General features: G+C 42.9%; 4 protein-coding genes across 5 annotated transcripts; 3 read left to right on the forward strand and 1 right to left on the reverse strand.

The window, feature by feature from the left end:
* The first annotated feature begins 1,529 nt into the window (after positions 1-1,529).
* LOC9634521 (pentatricopeptide repeat-containing protein At3g06920) lies at positions 1,530-4,303 on the forward strand. Its single transcript, XM_002979466.2, has 2 exons — positions 1,530-3,808; positions 3,858-4,303. Exon 1 carries the CDS (start codon positions 1,549-1,551, stop codon positions 3,793-3,795), a length of 2,247 nt encoding a protein of 748 aa, XP_002979512.2. The 5' UTR covers positions 1,530-1,548; the 3' UTR covers positions 3,796-3,808; positions 3,858-4,303.
* A 4,888-nt stretch (positions 4,304-9,191) lies between these two features.
* On the reverse strand, positions 9,192-11,820 carry LOC9634522. Of its 2 annotated transcripts, none has more exons than XM_024684610.1 (4): positions 11,165-11,820; positions 10,425-11,072; positions 9,776-10,359; positions 9,192-9,665 (listed from the first exon to the last, which is right to left on the reverse strand). In XM_024684610.1, exons 1-3 carry the CDS (start codon positions 11,562-11,564, stop codon positions 10,007-10,009), a joined length of 1,401 nt encoding a protein of 466 aa, XP_024540378.1. In that variant the 5' UTR covers positions 11,565-11,820; the 3' UTR covers positions 9,192-9,665; positions 9,776-10,006. The 2 variants fall into 2 exon arrangements, with proteins under 2 accessions (XP_024540378.1, XP_002979626.2); XM_002979580.2 differs by having other exon boundaries at positions 9,192-9,713.
* Positions 11,821-14,161: 2,341 nt separating this feature from the next.
* Positions 14,162-15,750, forward strand: LOC9635153 (tRNA-dihydrouridine(16/17) synthase [NAD(P)(+)]-like). The gene is made up of 5 exons (XM_002979467.2): positions 14,162-14,202; positions 14,249-14,282; positions 14,328-14,572; positions 14,645-14,751; positions 14,805-15,750. Exons 1-5 carry the CDS (start codon positions 14,170-14,172, stop codon positions 15,520-15,522), a joined length of 1,137 nt encoding a protein of 378 aa, XP_002979513.1. The 5' UTR covers positions 14,162-14,169; the 3' UTR covers positions 15,523-15,750.
* A 2,763-nt stretch (positions 15,751-18,513) lies between these two features.
* LOC9635154 (shikimate O-hydroxycinnamoyltransferase) lies at positions 18,514-19,995 on the forward strand. The gene has a single exon (XM_002979468.2). The coding sequence runs from the start codon at positions 18,539-18,541 to the stop codon at positions 19,778-19,780; it is 1,242 nt and encodes a 413-aa protein (XP_002979514.1). The 5' UTR covers positions 18,514-18,538; the 3' UTR covers positions 19,781-19,995.
* The last annotated feature ends 1,673 nt before the right edge of the window (positions 19,996-21,668 follow it).

Consider the following 21,668-nt stretch of genomic DNA (forward strand, 5'->3'; position numbering starts at 1 on the left):
TGAAAACATAAGAACAAAGTCTTTTGTTTTAATAAAATGCATTGTAAATAAAATTAATCATTGTAGGACAATGTTATTTTGTTTTATAAATAATATGTATTGCATTACAAGAAGGGAAAAACAAAATCTTGGTTTTACATCACTAGAAACAAAGTTTTTTTTTTTTTTACATAATACTGTATTGTATTACATTTTATCACTGTAGACAAAATAAGACATCTTGATGAATAATTATTAATTTTTTGTATACTTATAAATGACACTTGTTGAATTACTTAAAAATAGAAAAAATCATTAATTTAAACATAAAACAACAAAAAGTTAAAAAATACAATTAGAAAACTGAGCTCCTCTCATCATCTCTTATCTACATAATATAAATTAATATTTTTTAAATTTTATAGTAAGAAAAGTTTTTCAATTAAGTTGTATAAATATTTTTTAAATTATATAATATATTTGCTATTGTTGATGCTGACTAAATTCAAAAAACTTGCTAATGATATGGATCTTATTTATAAATAGAAATATATCATTATGACTTTAAATATTATTTAAAACAAACTAGTTTCACCAAATTATTCATTTGTTAATGTTTATGATTTGATCTTGGTTAACATAGACTAAAATCGTATTGAGGTGTAAATGTTTTTGGATCTAATTGAGCATATATGGAAAGGTGCAAGTGATTCCATTTTCCAATATCTGTGCCATAACCACAGAAAAAACCCCATATTTGGTTTGGGTTGTAATTTTATAGTTACAACTCCATATATAATCATGGAAGAAACATTCTATAACCTTGATCAATATGTATCTTATAAGAACCAAGATACATAGTACAAAATTCTGATGTTTGGTGTGTCTACAATTTAGATGTAAAACTTTCTAAAGAAATTTTATTCTAGTTTGACTAATTGAGCTTAATGTTTATGTGGTAGTAGGAAATAAACTTAAAAGTAGAATAGTGTTATGGACAATAAAGTTATGAATACATACACTAAGATAAACCTGCCTATGCATTTTCTTATTACACACACTACTCATATTCTGAGCAGCTGGAGCTCCATAGGTTGTGATAATTTGAATATACTTATTGTAGCTGGTGACACTAACAAAGGATCTTGTACTAAAAAATCAAACCTGGCAGACACAAAAACTCTCAATAAACTCTTTGGGTGTAGCTTGGACAATGCAAGGCAAATAGACACAATGGAGGATTTCTAACTTGGCCACTCACATCACCATTCCTATTGATCTTAAATGTGTACAAACAAGCATTTAGGAAATAAACTTGAAGTTCTTTGAGCTCACTGGGGAGCTGTTTGTACGAGGAACAAGAACTGTTTTCCGAACAAGATGTTTTCTCTTGGAAAACCGAAGAACTCTTACAAGGACACGGTACAAGGAAAACCGAAGAACTCAGATTCTTTGTGGTGAGACTCAAATGTAGCATCAGGACATCTGGATATTCTGTTAGGGGTTTTGGGAGGAATATGCTTTACACTCCCGCCATTTCGTTGGGGGACTAGGGTTTTAGGCGATGCGATGCTATGGATCCTCACCCGGAAGCGCCATTTCTCCCGATCGGTGCCGCGGCAGATGCTGGAGAGGAGCCTGGATCAGCTCTTCGAGGTACGGCGGCCACAGCCGTGTCTTCCTCCGCCGCGAAAATCCCCTCCTCTCTTCCTGGACGAGGATCCCGCGCTCCCCAGGATCAATGCCGATGTCTGGCACCAGCGGCCGTCGCAGTCCGTGGCCAGCGCGCTGCGCCTGGTGAGGAGCAGCGGCAGCTGGCAGCTGTGGCAGAATCAGGGATTAGGGTTCTTGGTGGAGTCGTCGAGCGTCGCGGAGATTCTCGCCCGGCTTGGGGATAATCCGGATGCTTGCATCGCCTTCTTCAGGTATGCCGCCTCGAATCTTAGAGGACACAGGCACGGCACAAGAGAATACAACGCGGTCCTCTGTGTTTTGGCCGAGTTTAATCGGTTCCAGGAGATTGGGAGTCTCATGGACGAAATGCGAGAAAATATAGAGCTCGCTGCTCCAGATCGAGCGACACTGGGTATTTTGCTCGCTTGCTACGGTAAAGTGATGGTTCCGGCAGGGTGGCTTTTGGAAGCCTTGGTTCGACGACATGGGGAAGCACAGCAGCTGCAAGAGATGCTAGAGGTTTTTGCGAGGAGCCACAAGGTTGGGTGGTCTCCATCGCTGGGCTTGTACGAGTACTGCGTCAACGTGCTGGCTGCGAATGGATTTCATAGCCAGGCATCAGAGCTTCGGGCACGAATGCGTGTGGAGAGCAGCGAGGATCGATTCAAAGTCTACAAGGCCGGCATCCTTGCTCTAGCTCGAGCAAAGAGGATGGACTTGGCTGAGGAGCTGATGAAAGAGATGGAGGAGGGTGGAAACAAGGCCGACTTTTACGTCTACACCAGCTTGGTTTCGGGCCACTGTCAAGCAAATCGTCCGGGTGATGCGATAGTTCACTACGAGCAGATGATCCAAGAGAGAATGGAACCAAGCCTGGTGATACACAACATGCTCATCGATTGTTTGGGAAAGGCCGGGTACGTAGATCGTGCTTGTTCGGTCTTCCAAGAGATTAGCAAGCGGGGCCTCAAGCCAGAGCTGGTCACTTACAACTCGCTACTGGCAGTTCTGTGCAAGAATGGTCGGAGGTACGCTGCCTGGAAGCTTTTCTTAGCGATGAAAGAGGAAGACGGCATCTCTCCAGACTGTGTCACGTACTCGATTCTCATCACCAACGCTGGGGATGGAAGTGACATAGCCGAGCCTTGCAGGCTGTTTCTCGAGATGATGGACTGTGGATGTAGTCCGGACATCGTCGTTCACAGCAGCATGGTGAACTTGCTGTTCAAGTGTGGAGATGTTCGGCAGACGCTGGATTTCTTCAAACAGATGGCACAGCGGGGGAAGCCACTCAGCGTCGCGGTGTTCACCAGCATTATCTTCTCCTATGTCCGGTCGGGAAGGATGGATTCCGCGTACCTCCTCTTCCGTGGCCTCCGGGACGTGAGTGGCTACGTTCACCAGCGCATCTACAACTCTCTCATCTGTGGCTTCGCCAATATCGACGACGTGCTGCATGCGTTTTCGCTGTTCAAGGAGATGAAGGCCAACTCTTTTGCTCCGGACCAAGTCACGTACAGGACAATGGTGGCTCTCCTGGCCAGGCACGCAAAGCTCTTCCAGGCTCAGGACACGCTCGAGGAGATGAAAGCCAACGGCCTTACGCCCGACCTGGTGACGTACAACAAGCTCATGGCCATGCTCGGGGAGACTGGCGATTTCAAGGGCGCGTTTAAGCTGCTCCAGGATCTGGAGAGCTGCGGGCTTCAAGCAGACGGCTACACGTACAGTGCGCTTCTCCACAACTTGGGAAGGCACCGAAAGGTGAAGACCGCTTGCAAGCTTTTCGACGAGCTCGAGAACAGGGGCCACAAGCCGTGTGCCATGACTTACAACGCGTACGTTGGCGTTCTCGCGATGGCGGACATGGTGAACGACGCCAACGAGGCTCACAGGAAGATGAGAGAGCTGGGACTGCTCCCAGATCTGGTAACTTACGACGAGCTCATCCGGTTGAACGAGAGGTTTAACAACGAGCGCGAGGTGTTCGAGCTCCGGGGTGACATGGCACGGCGGAAACTGTATTACAGACCCCGGGAAATGCCAGGTATCAAAGACGAAGGCTATATCACAATGAGTAGAAAGGTGCTCGAGAGAACGCAGGGTGGCCGTGCCAAGGAAAGAAGGAAGAAAATCTTCTAGGAGACTAGATGAGGTAACAATTCTCGTTGCTTGTCACTAACAAATGGTTTGTTTCTTGATAGGCTTTGCGCGTGTGTCGAGTGAAGAAGCAATGTAACTTTCAAGTGTCATTCCTCAGAGATAGAGGAGAGTAAGGCACCATCCAAATGTGTTCTGTGAACACCTGAAATCTGTAGAAATATCCAGATTGGATCCACGAGCTAAGGTGGAGGCCATGATAAATATTTATATATGGAGACCATACAAAGTGGTAGTCAAACTGCCTCAAAGTTTAACATGCTTGGGAGAGGAAGTCTTGGCGAGAGCAAGCAGAGTCTCGATCACTCACGAGCCATTCTTCAGCGTGTGAACAAGCAGAAGAAGACGCAAGAAAAACGACATCGAGCAATCACTTTATCGTCCAGCAAGGTTGGCCAGTGGTTGAAATCCTTGCAGGACTGACAGCCCTTGGTGTTTAGCGGCACTGATTTTGAAAACTGGGCGAAAGAGATTTCGTTCATTTTTGTCCGACAGAGCTCAAATCAGCCTCCAGTGACGACAGAATAGACTTTAGAAATGTCGCAGGAGAGTCGTCAGATCCCATTCTAAGCCTGAAAAACCTGGACTTCAACTCCAGTTTCTTGGTTTCCTCACTTGCTTGATTGCCAAATGTGGTCTTCAAGGTCGTCCAATTTTCAGCAGCTGTCTTTGTGAGGTTAAGGTGGTGGTGATGAAGCTTTCCAAGTCTAATGCCCATGGAGGACAACGCCTTGTCATTCCTCACCTGCCAGTCTTCTTTGAGGTCGTAAAGGAAGCAGACAAAGGCAGTTCTACTGAATGCTTTGGCCGCATGACCAGAACATGAGACACTGAGCAAAGTTCTGAGCTCAACAAAGGCATTTGTTGAGATGCAAGCATTGCTGCTGAATGATGAAGGCCCAAACCGAGCAAGATCATATTTATAAATAAGATCCATATCATTCGCCCAGGAAACATGCAACTTTGGCATGAGCGACTGGGACACATCCATGAAGGAGCCGTCAAGACAATTGTTGGCTCACAACATGGACTCACAGGAAATCTCGAGTTTTGTGAGGCATGTATTCTCGGCAAGCAGACCAGGACGCCATTACCACAGCATTCAACAAGCGGAAGTAATCAAGTGTTGCAGCTTGTCCATTCAGATGTGTGCGGTCCGCTACATGTCCCAAGTCACCAGCACAAGAAGTATTTTGCCACTTTCATGATGAATTCCACTGTCCTGGCATAATTTGGTGAAGGCTTTGGACATGTATTCTCCTCCACGATCACTGCGACGAACCTGAAGCTGATGGCTGAGAAGATTTTGCTGCCGAGACCTTGTAGATTTTTAAATGGTCCAAGACCTCTGACTTTCTCGCCATCAACCGCACCACCACATATCGTGAGAAGCCATCCAGGAATTCACAGCACCAGATACTCCACAACAAAATGGAGCTGCCGAGCGCATGAATAGAACACTGCTCAACAGTGCTCGCAGTATGCTTCTCCATGCCGGAATGCCACTCAGGCCCTTCAAGGATCTGTAGTACCGTTCCAGTTATGGAGTGGCCATCCATCTTCCATCAGCTATCTTGGAGTATTTGGCTGTCTCGAGTGATGAACAAGCACAGACGTAAATTGGAAGCGAAGAGTCTACCGTGCATCATGCTGGGATATACTTTGGAGAGCAAGGCATACAGAGCGTCGCGACGTTCGCTTTGACGAGAGTAAACTCTACATTCAAGCATATCCAAACACATCGCCAATTTTACTTGGAGGAATTAGGCGCAGCAGCCGCCACAGCAAGAAGAGGAGCAGTCTCCGCCCTTTGACGATGGTTTGAGGTTCGGTACACTTTTTTCTGAGCCTGGTGATGATGGTGCAGCAGCCACAGTGCCAGCAGCTCCTCAGTCGCCAGCAGCTATGCCATCGTCTTCTCGTCCCTTTCAGACTGTGACACTCGCGGCAGAGTCCGTTACTTGTCACAGCGTGCCATAGAGTCTCGTGAGTCCAATCCCCAGCATGGACACAAATATTTTGCGGCAGTAGGATGTGCTATGGTTGAGCCAAAGTCTGTCCAGGAAGATCTTACTTCTCCAGAGGCGAAGCAATTGCGAGCAGCCATGGAGGAGGAGTACCACTCACTACTTGAATACCAGGTATAGGATTTAGTTCCATTACCAGTAGGCAAGACGGCAGTACCAAATGGCTGTTCAAATTCAAATTTCATGCTGAGGTGGTGCATTATAAAATTTAATTCTAAAAAACTTTGATGGTGAAGAAGCACTAACCATCGAAATTGCCTTCTGTATTTTCTATACTTTATGATCTATATTCTCCATACATGGAGTTCCCCAAATCCCTTTTAAGTCCACTTCCTCTTCCTCATTGTCATAACTCTTGTAGGATTGCTAAAAAAAATATTTATTAGCATATGGATAAATTTTTTATTTTAATAGAGCAATAAACTTGGTAATCTTTTCCACCACAAAAATAAATATTTATTTTAGCACATATGTGCTCATATTATAAGGGGGTTAAACTACATTCGGAACCACTTTTAAGAAGATAACCACTTTTTAAGTAGTATTTGTGAACTGTATCGATTTCATTGGATTGTAAGAGTTCATCATCAATAAAAAAAATAAAAAATAAAAATTTCTCTTCCATTTTATATTCTATAGCTGTGCAAGGAGGGAAAAGGTCATCACAATGGACACAATTTTTACATTTAAGAATATATGATGGCTCTTCAAGAACACATTAGGTCTCTTTTAGTCAAAAGCATACTATTATAGCACAAAGTAGTAATACTTACGCCCTGGAGATGAAAATAATTTAGAGGTATGGTGCCATGAATTCCATTTGTGAAAAATATATTTGATTCTGCATTATTTTTGAAAATGTTGGAATTAAAAACAAAATGACATGTCATACCTTGTATATTAATTGCTCCATACTCTTGATTTATAACATCTGTATATGGGTAGGTTCCATTGCTAAACATTTTAGCACATCTTTACTATCTATTCATATAAATTATTTGAATTTATTATGTTCATATAGATATTTTTATCTTTTCTAAAACCTTATAGCCAAATAATTTCAACACTATTTAATACAGAAAATAAAAGAATAAATAATTTCTCAGAGAAATATCAAAATAAATGAAATTAACAACAACTGAATATTACAACAAAATATTCAAAATAGACTTTAAAAATAATCAGGAAATTTACTAACACAATAAAATTATATTATCAGCAACACAAATAACAAAATCAAGTTTTAAAAAATCTAATAAGTGATAAATATTTTGCAAGATCTTTAAACTCTCAACACTATTCATGAATTCTTCAACATCATCTTCCCACAAATTTGATACTTGAACAATTTCATAACACTTTAATCAAAATTGCAATCATGTCTTATATTATCTGGAAATTATAGCTCATCAAAGAGAAAAGTAAGTTTAAATAGCATTCCCACATTAGTTAGAGGTAGTAACACCACATCAATATAAAGTCAATCAACACCATAATATAAACCTTATGTGACTGTAGTTCTTTAAGTTTGATCTATAGTTGGCTGTTTGATCTAGTTAATATGTTAACATTATAGTTAATAAGAACAACATAAAAGACAAATTTTAAATACGAAGAGCAAGAATTAAGAATGTTAGTGAAGTCTAAATCTAAGTTCAATAGTAAACTAGATCTTAGGATACAAGAAATCAAAATGCCCAATGCCATGCTGTTTACTCATACGATAAGAATATAGGATTGAATCATTATAATCGTAACCATTGATTAAAAAAATTCCTAAAGGAGAATACCACTTTCCCGATCATAAACGAGTAGCGTGCTAGCACAGCCTCTCGAGTCCCAAGTTGGACCTCAGAACTCCGTTTCTGAGATTTAACAGAGACTGGGATATGAATGCCAAGTCATTAGTCGTGTCTCCGGTAGCAGGACTCAAATGTTCATACTTGCCAGCAGCCTCTGCGGAAGAATGGTCCGAATCTCCAACATCGACGAGATGAAAGCCGGCACGTTTGCTCCTGGTGGTCCTGCCAAGAGAGAAATTTCTTCTGGGAGATGAGGTGTGATGAGGTAACAATCGTTGCGCTATATTATAGCTGCTGGAACTAAATTGTTTGTTATGGCAGGCTTATGTCAAGAACGAGGAGGTGACTTCCACGCCTCCAGGTTCGTCTCGATCTTTCATGTCAGCCTAGTCAAGCAGTGAGGCGCTACTTGGTTGAACAGGGTTCCTATATGGTATTTGGACAGCAAAAATTTCGTTCTCAATCATCATCGCCAGAACAGCGGATCCGGGCATCCGATTATTCAAACCAGCGAATGCTGAGGTCTGTCTTGAAAAGCTTCAACATGTTGTTACTTGTTTAATCTCTCCGTCTTTGTGACTCAAAAGCTTACCTTCTTCCCGGCTTTCTTTTATCTTTGATTTTTTCTTCTTCTTTTTTGTTGGTTTTTACATTGCAGTCTTCGCTCCCTTGCGTGTCAAACGAACAGACAACAAAAGATCCGCCCCACTAAACACTAACGATCGATTCCCACGTCATCATTGTCACGCGATTATAAAGAATACTCTTTGCCGATGGCATCGTTTTAGTTTGAACGCTTCTTTCATGGTACGTATCCACATTCGACTGATTGATTTGGTTTTGTGGCTTTGATTTAAGCATCTTTTGCTTGTCGTTGCCTTGCGCTGGTTGGTCTCATGCTTTTCAGTGGCCACCCAAAGACTAAAGCTTTTCTTTTCTTTCTTTCTTTCTTTCGTGTAGGGGAAGCCCAGCTGTTGCTTTCTTATCTCCCAAATTGTTTTTCTTCTCGGCCCAGCGACGGCTGGCTTAGTGTAATCTCGCGTCAGCCTCTGGAGAAAAACCATACCCGGTACGAGTCACTCTCGCCTCACAACAGCTTTGTTTGCAGCGAATGAAAGCTTCACGTGATTTCCACATGGTTTTCTTGGTCGTGTTTACAGCAGGGAATCTTGCCTAGAGCGGCACAGCGCAGGTTAAGATCCCCGAGTGGAGATCGAGCGATAAAAGCTCCGTGAATTTCTTTCGCAGCGATTCCACGGAGAGAGTTTCCAAACCATGAGCTAAATGTGACAAATTGGGGGAGATCATGCATAGCCACAAAGTTTATAAAATGGAGCTCGCGGAAAGCATGACATGTTAAACAAGTCTTAAACACGGGAGGCTCTCTGTCTCTTTCTTATCAAAGGACTCACTTCGAGACACTAGAATAATAACACACAAAGATCGACTAAAGATTGCTTGACTGAGAGGGCATCAAACTTAAGAAAAAAACCCTCGCCTACAGACATTACAAAGAAATTTAAAGTGGCTTCTCCAAAGTTGGAATAAGTTACTGTCAAACATACCAACAATTCTTAACTGTATACCACTTGAATAGAGGATATAGAGATTATCATACTGTATACATTCATCTCAATCAAAATCCTCGCCAGTTCCATATACTTTTCAAGTCCTCTGTGCTGTAACACCACGTAGTGCACCCCACGAACTAACGTATTCTACCATCTTTTCTGTGATTTTAAAAAATATCTCGAGTTTTCAATGCTTTAATCATGGGTCCTCCCTGAGAGCGACGATCATTCGCGATCATTCGTGATCACTGAGAACTGACACCACGCAAACTTTAGCCGAGAAAGAAGTGTTGTAGTACTTTACGAGATTTGCGCGTTCGAGCTGGATTTCTTAGCGATCAAATCTCTTCGCCTCGCCGCCCCGCGGCACATCTCCTTGGCCTCCCCCACTTGATTTGACTGACCGTGCGAACGCTGGCGTCTCGTAGCTTTCAATCAATCCCCTCGGACCCCTGCGCGAGCGTGTCCACACAGACACACTCACCAGATTAGTTATAACTCTGCACAGATAGAAAACACTAAGTTCGTCCAAAGAAGAAAGAAATGAAATGAAACCACGTACCTTTTGAGTCTGAGAGCTCCAAATTCACCTTCGAAAGATATATATCTGTCGGCCAGCCAGCCGCTTTACACATGTTCTTCTCGGAACGCGAGAATATAGTTTTCTCTCCCTTGACCATTTCCTCCAAAATTCCCCGACTTCCGAGCCCCACCTGGGAAGTCGTGTGCCTTTCTCTCTTTGCTCATGAAGGAAGAGTTGCTTCTCGCGAAGTGTGGCCTTTTGAAATCTCGATCAAGCAGCTCCCACCCCCAAGAAGTCTATGAAAGGAACCGTCTGTTGTCTGTGCTGGTCAGCTGGCTGCGTTTGGTTGTTGGGAGAACGACTTATCATCGCACTCGACTCCGGGTCCCTCGACGTCGACGATGCCGACGCCCAGCTTTGGCTTGCTTGCCCCTCTGATCGCCCAAAGGAGCCCGAGTAGCCCTCCGGACGAGCCATCCACGGCCACTTCCCGTGGCCGTCGCCTGTTTCGGATCGCCGAGTTATAGCTGCTTCATTAGCAGTCGAACCAGAACCAGCAAAGCTCGAGTAGCCGACCCTTCTTTGGCCGAAGATCACTGGACCACTCCTCTGCTGCGAGCATCCTAGCAAACCACTCACGCACACAACTTAAGTTCTAAGAACTTGTGGAAACACACAAACTTCTTACTGGATAGCTCGAGGTTGTAAGCGTTGGCAATGTCTTCTTTGATCAAGCTCGGGTACGTCGGGAAGAAGCTCGCGCCCTCGCATCCAATGCCGCCGCCTGCTCTCGCCTTAAGAAGCTCGGGATTTGCGAGAGGAACTACTCGTGATGATCCTGGATGACACTGTGGGACTTGAAACCCCGTCGCGCGCGTGGTGATGGTGCTAGTAGGAGCAGCAGTGACAGTGGCACAGTACTTTTCTAGCCAAGATGGTAACGTAGCACCCGACGAGCTCGACGTCGACGCTTCTCCACTAGCAATAAGTCTTTGGCGCTGGCTTGAAAAGCTACTCGTAGCGCTACGCCTTGGCGTAGTGGCAAGCGTACTAGCCGCGCCAGCGCCAGCGCCATTGATTGTAGTAACAGTCGAGTGGGCTTTGGATCTTCGCCCGTAGAGCTTGGAGCGCTCGCGGAACTTCCTGGCCATGATGACATGCCAGTGGTTCTTCACGGCGTTGTCTGTTCTTCCCGGGAAGAGCCGCGCGATGAGAGCCCACTTGTTCCCATGGAATGTGTGGGCCGCGAGGAGGCGCTCTTCCTCCTCCTCGCTGAAAGGCTGGCGATTGATTCGCGGATCGAGCTGATTGAACCATCTTAGCCTGCAGCTCTTCCCTGCAAAGAAAAGAAGAAAGAATCGTGACAAGATCGAAAGAAAAGTTATGCTAGCGAGGAAGAAACATGGGAATTGTGAGAGTGTTTGCTACCTGATCGTCCCTCGAGCTTCTCCGCTATGAGATTCCAGTTCTGTGGACCATGGAGCGCTACCAACTCGCGCAATTTCTCGTCTTCGCTCGGCCGCCAGTGCCCTCTCGGGCAAAGACTGAGCTTGGAGCTGGCGCTCTCGCCGCCCTTGCGCTGCGAGCTCTCCGTCTCGTCGCTCATTGCTGCCCCGGCCGCCCCCGCCGCGTCCTGGTATTCGATTCGAGGCCGCTTCCATTGCAGTCGCCGATGATCCTCCTCCTCCTCCTCCTCAAGATCCACAGAAAGATTTTCCTCCATAATCGCTGGCTTGCTGCTGGATGCGTCGCGCTCTCCCATCAAATCCAGCGCATAGCTTCCAGCGATGATCCCCTTGCACGAGCTCCCACCGATCTGGACAGTCATGAACTGGAAATCTTCTTGCCCGCGCTGCCGCCGCGCCCTTGCGTTTCACAGCGCCGATCGAAATGCCGGTATCGATCGATCGAGCAAGTTATCCAAGAAAGAAATCGATCGATGGCGTCGCGCGAGGGCAAGAAAGAAGAAACAAGAGAGGAGAGGATTACACCGTGGATGGATCGATGAGAAGCAACTCAATCGCAGCGAGAGATCGATCGATCGATGGAAGGCGCAAAATTCCGGACGTCTCACCGCTACAAGCTTTTAAATCAAACCTCAAGAAAATAGAGATTTTCTTCGTAGAATATGCTTTGGAGATGCCGCGGCTGGCCACGTAGGCCCCACGTCAGCAGGTGAAATGTAACCTTGTGGCCGCCGGCGAACCATCGATTCGCCGTTATAATCCAACGGTCAAGTCAAAAGGGTTGAAACTGTTGACTTTGGGCATTTTATTTCTACTTTGGGTGAGCTATATCGACTCGCTTTTCTGTTATCAATTTTTTTCTAGGCCTATAATTAAGATTCTAGAGGAGCTCCTGGCCCAGGTAATCCACTCCAAGTTAAAATTCCAAGAAGATGATTATAATAGTGTAATGTACATGATTCCCTCTGGTCAAAAGAGGGGGTTGTGTGCCCTAAATTCTTCTGGACTTTTGTTCTCGAATGGTGGTGTGGTCCTAACAAGAGAGAACGTTTCGTTTCGTAGAGAAACTTCTTGAATAGAAAGAAAGCAAATAATAATAAGAATAAATAAAATAACAATAGTAATAATAAATATAAAATCCTAGCTCACCTTTTGAGAATGAATAACAAGAACATGTCTTTCTACCTGCATGAAACATGTGCCCAGCTCTTTATTCACACAAATACTTTTCCGGTTTCTACCACCGCCAAAATCTTCTCCTTGCCATGAAATTCCATTTAGACATTGTTAAAGCGTTTTTTTAATGTTTTCATCTATCCTCTGGACAACCAAACAACGATTTGACGAAATCTTGGATCGACCAGATGGACGGCAGCAGATTCGTTATAAGATCCTATTCCGTGCGAGTGTCATTAATTTGGCCATGTCCGTTACGTGCAACATTTGCCATTGTTGCAAAACAGCCAAATTGGCCGTTTCCCTGGAAACTTTAACACCTCAGTGTCGGCCCAAATCTAGGGCCTCTACGCAATACTCCAAACTTCCATGCCTAGATTATACGATCCCCAAGTTTTCACACAACATCACTCAATCAATCAAACAAAACATCTTTCGATAACGTGAAACTTGGCATCTTGTTTGACCAACTTAGAACATTATTCATCCCTAGTGTGTTTGTTTGCCTGTCAACCTTTTTGTAGGGTCTGGAAAGTTGTTGTCGTGGTGGTAGTTTTTGTCTTTGATCTTGGCCTTGGGTTGATGGAATTTTATTTTTGTGGGACTGCTTGATGAAATACAATGACCCGGGCCGTTACGAAGGTTCAATTTTTGTGGCATCAACAACTTGTGATTATTGACACCAGCGTTTACATTTTCTTTCTTTCTTTGTTTGTTATTATTAAAAGGTCTTGTTGGTGAGTTCCTTTATGACGGCCAAGTTTATATAATAGTATATAAATCGTGAGTGAGATCACGGCGTGATCACAAGCTCAACGTCATCTCCTATGGAAGCTCAACACGTATATCAAAGAGCCCACTGGTATCGACGTGTATATTTGGAAAAAGCCGTGGCCAAGTTTCGTTGTCTGATCAGATTTTCAGTCTCGATCTTATGGCCCCCTTTGGCAACAAAGCAGTAGATTTACGACACGGACACGCAACGATCAGAGAGTGAGAAAGATGTGAAGATCGATTCATCCTTGAATGATTCTCACGCCGAAAGTCCCCACGAAGAAAAAAAAAATTGGAGTTCTTTCTTTCTTTCATTGTTGTCCACACAGACGGTGAACACGGATTTATGTTGTGTCCTATAATAACAAAACTCGCACGCAATCTAATCCCTTTTCCGCTTAGAACCTAGTCAGAGTCATTTTTTTTTCCTTGAACGAACGAAGAAAGAGTCGTGTTTCGAGAGAGGTGTCGTTGTCCCTCAACACCAACAAAGGCTCCATCTTTGGTTGCAAATGTCCTTACTTGAAACTGGATCGATACGACTTGAAAGTGATGGAAATGGACGTGATGCTTTTCTAAATATTTGGTTTTTCCTTGGGGATAGAATTTGGTTGGTTAGAATCTTCCCCCTCTCCAATCTATGGATCGAGTGTTGCCAAGTGAGAATTGAATCCATCCAACACTTAGGTTGGGCTCGATCCTTGCGAAGATTGCATTGAACTCCGACACGGACGAAGGCGTTAAACTGGTTCCCCGAGAATTTTCTCGGTGGGGGATTGAGACAATGAGACCCCACAAAAGCAACACCTCCTTAAATTTGCAACATGCCACAAAACGATAGATTTCTTGTCAGCTACATTCTATGCAGGATCGATCCATACAAAAAACGCACAAAGACACAAGCTTTAAACATTGTGGCTGGGACGTATCAATCAACCAAACAGCAAAGCTGGTGGAATCTAGGGCTAATTCGCGGGTGTTTTTTAAAATTTAGGTTTAGGGTTCTTGGCAGACGCCATGGCGGTGGCGGCCGCGCAGGCGCCCTTGCAGGTAAGGCAACTCTAGCTGCTAGATTTCTCTCTCATATGCCTTTCAGCTCAATGGATTCCACTGCGCCGCCGCAGAGCCTGGTAAGAACAGTGATTTTCTGTTCTCGATCTCAAAATTTCGTCTAGATTTGGAGGCTGAGCTACCACGCAACTCGTTCTCACTGTCTCGTCACATTGAGAGGTCGTGGGATCACTGGAGACGCATTGGAGCTCCGAAGTTCATGGTGGCGCCCATGGTGGATCAATCCGAGCTGCCCTTCCGGATGCTGTGTAGAAAATATGGGGCCACTGGAGCCTACACTCCAATGCTCCACGCTCGTCTCTTCTCGGAAGATAGAAAATATCGAAACTACGAGTTCACGACTTGTCCGGTAAATGAAAAGCCTTCGTTTTTCTTTGTTACTTTTCTCTGCTGCTTTTGTTTTCTTACAACGTCATGGCAGGAAGATCGGCCATTGCTGATACAATTTTGTGCTAATAACCCGGATACGTTGCTCGCAGCAGCAAAACTCGTGGAACCATTTTGCGACTACATTGACATCAACCTGGGGTAAGAAGCTCTACGGTTTCTCTATAACTTATCGCTGGCTATGGCTATCCCAGGTGTCCGCAAAGGATAGCCAAGCGAGGAAACTATGGAGCGTTCCTCATGGATGACTTACCTCTAGTTCAGGCACTGGTAACAAAGCTCGTCTCCAACTTGGACGTTCCAGTTTCGTGCAAGATTCGGATGTTTCCCAGCCTCGACGACACCATCTCATACGCAAAGATGCTGGAGAGCTCGGGGTGCTCGCTGCTGGCAGTCCACGGCCGGACGAGGGAGCAAAAGTGCTCGAGAACAGTGAGAGCCGACTGGGAGGTGATCCGAGCAGTGAAGCAGGCTTTGCGAATTCCCGTTTTGGCGAATGGAAACATTCGCTCGCTGGAAGACGCCGAGAGATGCATCCAGGAAACAGGAGTGGACGGTGTTTTGTCTGCGGAATCACTGCTCGAGAATCCAGCGCTCTTTGCTGGATACAGAACTTTCAAACCCAGTGACAGCGAGGACGACGAGCAGGGGTCGAGTAAACTTATGATCGATCCTGTGACTTTGCTCATGGAATACTTGGATCAGTGCGAGAAGTATCCGGCTCCGGACAAGTGTATCCGTGCTCATGTTCACAGGCTGCTGGGTGAATGGTTTCGAGTTCATCCTGATCTTCGCGAGAAACTGAACAGGGAACACAAGGTGGATAGTACCTGGCTGAGGGATCTGGGAAGGGAGATGTTGGAAAGGATGAGACCAAAGCTTGGTGAAGTTGCTGAGGAAGCCAGTGACTAAACTAAGAGTTTTCAAGATTTTTGGACTCGAAGCACTCAGATTTTTTCTTCCAGATATGGGGTTATGTTTTTGGCGGAGATGGTGATTCCTGATAATTTTCTGAGTGCAGAACTTATTACGGGTCATTAGCAGACCACAAATTTTATGGTAATCTGCCCATAAACAATGTATATGTATATGTATTATATAAATTGATTTATAGATTTAAATATACAAAAGATTGGTGAATCTTAAAATTTTGGTATCGCATTATATAAGTAGGTTCAATACAAAATTTAGTAATAAGATTGGTGAATTCTAAATTTCAACATCATTCATAGAAAATCTATATCTTCATATAATTAAGTTATTATGAATCTGTTAGTTTTCTGAATATTTAGTAATTAACCCAATTAGTTTTTTTTAAAATAATTTTTATTGGATCTAAGATCATAGTTTATAGATTCTAATAAATCAATATAAATTGTAAAAAACAATATAATTACAATTTGTAACTCATGTGAGATTTAGATATATTGTCATTGTGATCTTTAAAACTTTAAAAAATATATAGGGATAAAATACACATTAAAAGCCAAAGCCAAAAAGATGGTCTTATATTTCAAATAATTTTGTTGTGAAACTATATTGGCAAGTCTCTTTATGCATTAAGAGCTTGTTTATTATGTAATTACCTCTTTTTCAATTTATGCTACATATAGTATCGGAGTACATAGTATGGGTTTGATTTTTATTAATTAATGGTTACTTAAAATATAATATGCCCTTGAGAAAAATATATTCTTACCCTTAAAATTAAAATCATGCATTTATAAATATGCTATTTGTCATGTAAAACATCTACAGACAAAGGGATCTAATATAAGATTACAATATGAGGGGATGACCAATTATTTCACACAGACATTGATATCTTTAAAGAGGGTGAGTATAGCTTATGTGATTATAAAATGAAAATTATATATATTATCAGTATGAATTTTTGGAACTTTAAGGGATATATAGGGATAAAATACCCATTTAAGCAATTTCCCCTTTTCTAATTGATTAAAGGGAGAGAGATAAAGTGTATTACACAATTAATTCTAAAAATTCAATTTCAAAATATAAGCATTTATTCTTATAGTTATTTGTGCTAAATTTTAGCACTGGTTACCATCAATTGAATCATATTGAGGTGTGGATAAACCAGGTTTGTTTGGATTTAATTCTTTATATATCGGAAAGGTGCAAGTAATTCCATTCCTTGATACTTGAACATAATCCACAGTCCAAGGAGCACTTATTCATTGAAATCCACTAGAAGAAAGTCCATGTCTCATTGAGAAAAAATTAATTCATGTCCCACTCCTTGTATATTGATTAAGAGAACATGCTTCAAAATCATTGCCATCATTGTTTAAATTGTAAAAATAAACTGTTGTCTCTGCTATTTGATTAAATGTTGGAGCAAAGGCAATAGTTACAGATACATCTCCATCAGTGCCATATCTATTTAAAATATTTCCACATTTAGTTTAAATTGTAATTTCATAGTTGCACTGCAAAAATTTTGTAAAATTAATTAGTAAGTAGGAAAATAATACTAACAACACAAATTCCATAAATAACAATGTAAACTAAAACTTATTCCTAACACAAAAATGCTCTTATTTAAATGCACAAATACTGGTGACCTATAAAGGTCCCGAGTAAAAATTTCTAGAGAGAGATTATTTTGTATTCGGTCCAAGAAACGGTCTGGTCAACATTCAAACTTCAAAGGCCTAAAGGAAAGAGCCCTAATTTCCGAAAGGGGAAAAGCAAAGCCATGAATCTTCTTCATGCTCTTGTTCTTCTTCTTCCTCCTCTGGCGCTGGGCAGCATTCGTGCAGACGCGATCGCTCCCTCCGGCCCAGCGGTGGAGGACTGCCAATCGCTCCAACCGCTGCTCTCGCCGTGCGTACCTTACGTCCAGGCCCGCCAGGCGGCTCCATCGGACGATTGCTGCACGGGTCTTGAGCACGTCGTCCGATCCAATGCGAGCTGCGCCTGCGATCTCAAGCCCATGGCCTCGGGCGTCGCGAGAGACAATGTGACACTCGCCATGCTCGATCTTCCCAAGCTCTGCAGCCTCGCAGTCTTTGATCCCTCTTCCACTTGCAACATCCGAGGTAAACTTCCTCTCGCTCTTCTTCCTTCCAGTCCTGGAATGGATCCAAAGTTCCTTCGTTAGTTCCTGGTCTTTTGCTCGTTCTCTGGATCGATGAACTGTTCTTCTTCGAAGTCCCTGTTTATTGCCTGTTTCCTTTTCCTTGATGCTCGGCACCATCAATGACTTTCCAGTTTCTTTGGCAGCGAGCTCTTTGTCACCACCTCCAAGTTTCATGCCCCCTACACCACTGATACTCTCGTCCGCGGATTATTCCTGGAGCTCACGGCCATGGATGCTCCCAGTCTTTCTCGTCGCGATAGATTTTTTTCTCATCTATCAGTTTTCCACTCGATTCGATGCAGCTGCGCAAGTAAAAAAGTGATTTTGTTCTTTATTAGTTCGTTGCCATCAAGAGAAAGACTAACGGACTAAACAAATGCAAGCTTTTGGTTTGTTTTCTTCGATCGCCGCCCATGGATGACTATCTGCCTTTGTTTATCGATTTCTCTCGTCTTTTGATGTTGCACGAAGTGAAGGACTCCACAAAAGCTACGGAAACAATGGCCCGCCACGATACAAGAAAGGACTTTCCTGGAATCATTTTGGTATGAACTCAAGGACACGGGAATATCTTACAGCTCGAGTAGCTTTTTCGTACTTTTTCCACTCCACAACGTTGATTGAGAACCACCGGATATGCACTACATTGCTTCAGATAAAAGTGATAAGATCTGGTGTCCTTGGAAGAACATCTTTGACTTCTCGAGATTCCTGCCAGCAGACGGTCAGAATCTCAAACAGTAGCGATCCCAAAGTGCTAAAGACATGGCAAACCTTGTATAAATTATAAGCGGAGACCTCCACAGACGATGTCAAGTAGCCATGAAGTTCGAGTCCAGGCAGCACGATATCATCAAGCCAAAGCTTCCTTCTCCAGCACGGGAGCCGATAGCTCTGTGTGTCCTCGATCAAATCTCAGCTCGCAACTACATAACGTTTGTCTTGCTGTTTGCACCACCTCAGGATCAGCCACTGTCCTCGGAAAGTCTCAAGAAATCCCTGTCCGGAGCACTGTCCGTGTGTTATCCTTTGGCAGGCCGCTATCGACTCCTCCCCGGCGACAAAGGCCTCGAGCTGGAATGCAACGATCGTGGAGTTGACTTCTTCGAGGCATCTATGGATGAAAAGCTGGAGAGCTTTGAGGAGTCACGCTGCAACGTCCTGTGTCCCTGTGGCGAGTTTCCAGCCGAAGATGTCACGGAAGTTCCTCTACTGCTCGTCCAGTTGACAAGATTTAAATGCGGAGGCTGGAGCTTGGGCGTAGCGATGCATCACAATGTTGGAGATGGAGCTGCCATGGACCTGTTCATGAAAACGTGGTCTCACTTTGCTTCAGGAGGCCATGATCCCGTTCACCCTCCCTGTTTCGATCGTTCCTTCTTCAATTCCAGCAAGATCTCGCCGGCTCTAGAGTATGGCCAGGATTATACTTCTCTTTTCAAGACCTCTGCCAAGATCAAGCCTTGCATGTTTCGCTTCACCAGCAGCCAGATCCAAGTTTTGAAGAACCAATGCGATGGAAACTACACCCGCTTCGAAGTCTTGGCAGCTCACATCTGGAAATACAGCACCAAGCTTCGTAAAAAAGCGTGGAAGGAAGCCAAGCTTGTCATACCTGTGGATGGAAGGACTCGACTTCCGGGTCTTCCCAAGGAGTACTTTGGAAACGCGACTTTCTCCGCGCAAGCCATCGCTCAAGTTGACGAGCTGGTGGCAAAACCACTGTCTTTTGCCGCAAAGATTGTCCACGACGCCATCCAGAACGTATCAGGCGTTTACATCGGCGGGTTCTTGGATTGGATCCAGCAGCAGCACAACGTCGACATGATTCCATCACTGTGGTCGGAACCAATCGTGCTTACCAGCTGGACTCGATTTTCTCTGTACGAGCTGGAATTTGGATGCGGGACGCCTGTGCTTGTCACCAGCCCTGGAGTGCGATTGGCCGATACCGTCGTCTTTCTCCCGTGGTCGAGAGATGGAACCATGACCGTTGTCATCCAGCTTGGTGAGGAGGAGAGGGAAAATTTGCTTGCCAGCCCCGAGTTCCTGGTTACTCCTTGAATCATCTGTGGATTAAATATAAATAACGTCAGCAGTGTGATAGAACAATGCCGGGATCTCGTCCTATCCTCCACAGAACTTGCAAAACACGAACGATCAAGAAGCTCAGGCTCCGGCAAGATTCACATGAAAGGATCCAAGAAACGCGAGAAATCCTACGAAATACAGCCCTCGCCAGGCGATCCAGAACAATGCCGTCGGTCGTCATGGGCAGAGCTACCAATCAGGAGAATGCCAGGAAATCACAGCGCTCACCTCGCGATTCCGAAATATATCGCTAGAGCCCTAGAAATGCGAGGGTTAGTTATTTTTAGTAAGTAACTATAAATGGGAAAGCAAAAGGCTAAAGGTAGTTAGTTAAAGGATTATATAAGTTAAGGGTTTAAAAGAGGATGGGTTGGCGATGAAAGTGTTGACGATTCGGATCTTTTGGGCAAGGATTCTTGCTATCAAATAAGTTCCACATCTTCTTCAAACACAAAGTGGAGACCCCAGAAGTAACAAAGCTCACTGGTTTCGACTCTTTGGCAAGAGATTGACCAAGGGCGACGTAGATACACTACACACGTGGATCATCTCTGTCCAGGAGGAGTCGAAGCTCCCAAAACTTGACTAGAAGACTTCCATGGAGTTCGTGGCGCTGTGTTAACTTTGCTAGCATCATAAACCTTTTATCATTTTCCATTTCTTACATTTAATTTGAACGAAAGTGATTCCAAACTTTGGTGCCAAGGGATTCATGAGTAAAAGTAGACAATGAGCAAGCTCTCCCTCACATAATAAATGCATTGCGTTGTGATCAAGCCCCAACCACTCTTCCCCTTCATACTCCCAAACTGCACCTTTTTCGTGAATAACTTATGAGGTGATGGTTTTAAAAAGCATATAGTAGGTCTGTGTATCTTGCTAGAAAGCAAAATATTCACAAGAGAACAAGGATGCCTCGAAAGAAGAGTGGCATGTTGACTAAGCCAAGGCCCTCTTTGATGGAATGGATGAAGGTCAACAATTAGTACCCTAATTTTACACAAGTCTATATTTAAAGGTAATGGTTTAGGAAAAGCTTTTAGAATGCCAAAATATCACAATTTTTCTATTATTATTATTATTGTTATTTTATAGGACATTGTAAAGTGAAGAATTATCGGTATTATAATATTCTAGAAATATGCATAACGATAAGGAAAAAGAATTTTTGCAATTTTTACTAATTTTTTTATTTTTTATCTATGCAAGTTGTAAATTATTTGAATATTTTCAATTCCAAGCCCCTAAACAAACATAATGTAGATATAAAAATTTATTTTTATTCATGTTTATATTTATTCATTATTTAGGGTTAATAGATGTAATGAAGCCATATATTCATAATTTGATTGTAGATGGTCAATTTTTATTTCACTTTAAAATCAAGTGAAAAATTATTTTTATACCCATCAATTTCCTCATCACTATTGATGAAAATATTTCTCATTGCATGGGTTTCCTAATGATTGCATTAAAAAAACAAGAAATTTTTACAAAACTAAAAAGATGTCAAATAAATTAATTATAACATCCATGCTCAAAACTATGGAAAATGACAAAACTATTATAGAGAAATCAAAAGGTTATACATAAAAAATTTATTTATATTAAAGTTCTAAATAAATAAATAAAAATAATATAGATATTGCTCAACTAAACTAGTGAGCAAATAAATATTTAATTTTAGTTAGCATAATAGTTTTTTAAAAGAAACTTATAAATGTGATTTATTATTTATATTAAAAGATTCAAAACATCATTGAAAAAACAAAGCAAAATCTTATCTTAAAATAATTGTAGAAAATGATTTATATTTAGATCTGTACACTTCTATAATTAATAACAATGAATGTTCATTTTC

Source organism: Selaginella moellendorffii, unplaced genomic scaffold, assembly GCF_000143415.4.
Source record: "Selaginella moellendorffii unplaced genomic scaffold, v1.0 SELMOscaffold_41, whole genome shotgun sequence".
Taxonomy (NCBI): Eukaryota; Viridiplantae; Streptophyta; class Lycopodiopsida; order Selaginellales; family Selaginellaceae; genus Selaginella; species Selaginella moellendorffii.

Excerpts from the sequence above, each read along its gene's own strand:
- LOC9635153 (XM_002979467.2), top strand. The coding sequence starts at position 14,170 with ATGGCGGTGGCGGCCGCGCAGGCGCCCTTGCAG. Across the intron at positions 14,283-14,327 it reads CTGCGCCGCCGCAGAGCCTG|ATTTGGAGGCTGAGCTACCA; the intron begins GTAAGAACAGTG and ends AATTTCGTCTAG. Across the intron at positions 14,573-14,644 it reads ACGAGTTCACGACTTGTCCG|GAAGATCGGCCATTGCTGAT; the intron begins GTAAATGAAAAG and ends ACGTCATGGCAG.
- LOC9634522 (XM_024684610.1), bottom strand. The coding sequence starts at position 11,564 with ATGACTGTCCAGATCGGTGGGAGCTCGTGCAAGGGGATCATCGCTGGA. Across the intron at positions 11,073-11,164 it reads GAAGCTCGAGGGACGATCAG|GGAAGAGCTGCAGGCTAAGA; the intron begins GTAGCAAACACT and ends TTTTCTTTGCAG. Across the intron at positions 10,360-10,424 it reads TTACAACCTCGAGCTATCCA|GATGCTCGCAGCAGAGGAGT; the intron begins GTAAGAAGTTTG and ends GTGGTTTGCTAG.
- LOC9635154 (XM_002979468.2), top strand. The coding sequence starts at position 18,539 with ATGAAGTTCGAGTCCAGGCAGCACGATATCATCAAGCCAAAGCTTCCT.
- LOC9634521 (XM_002979466.2), top strand. The coding sequence starts at position 1,549 with ATGCTATGGATCCTCACCCGGAAGCGCCATTTCTCCCGATCGGTGCCG.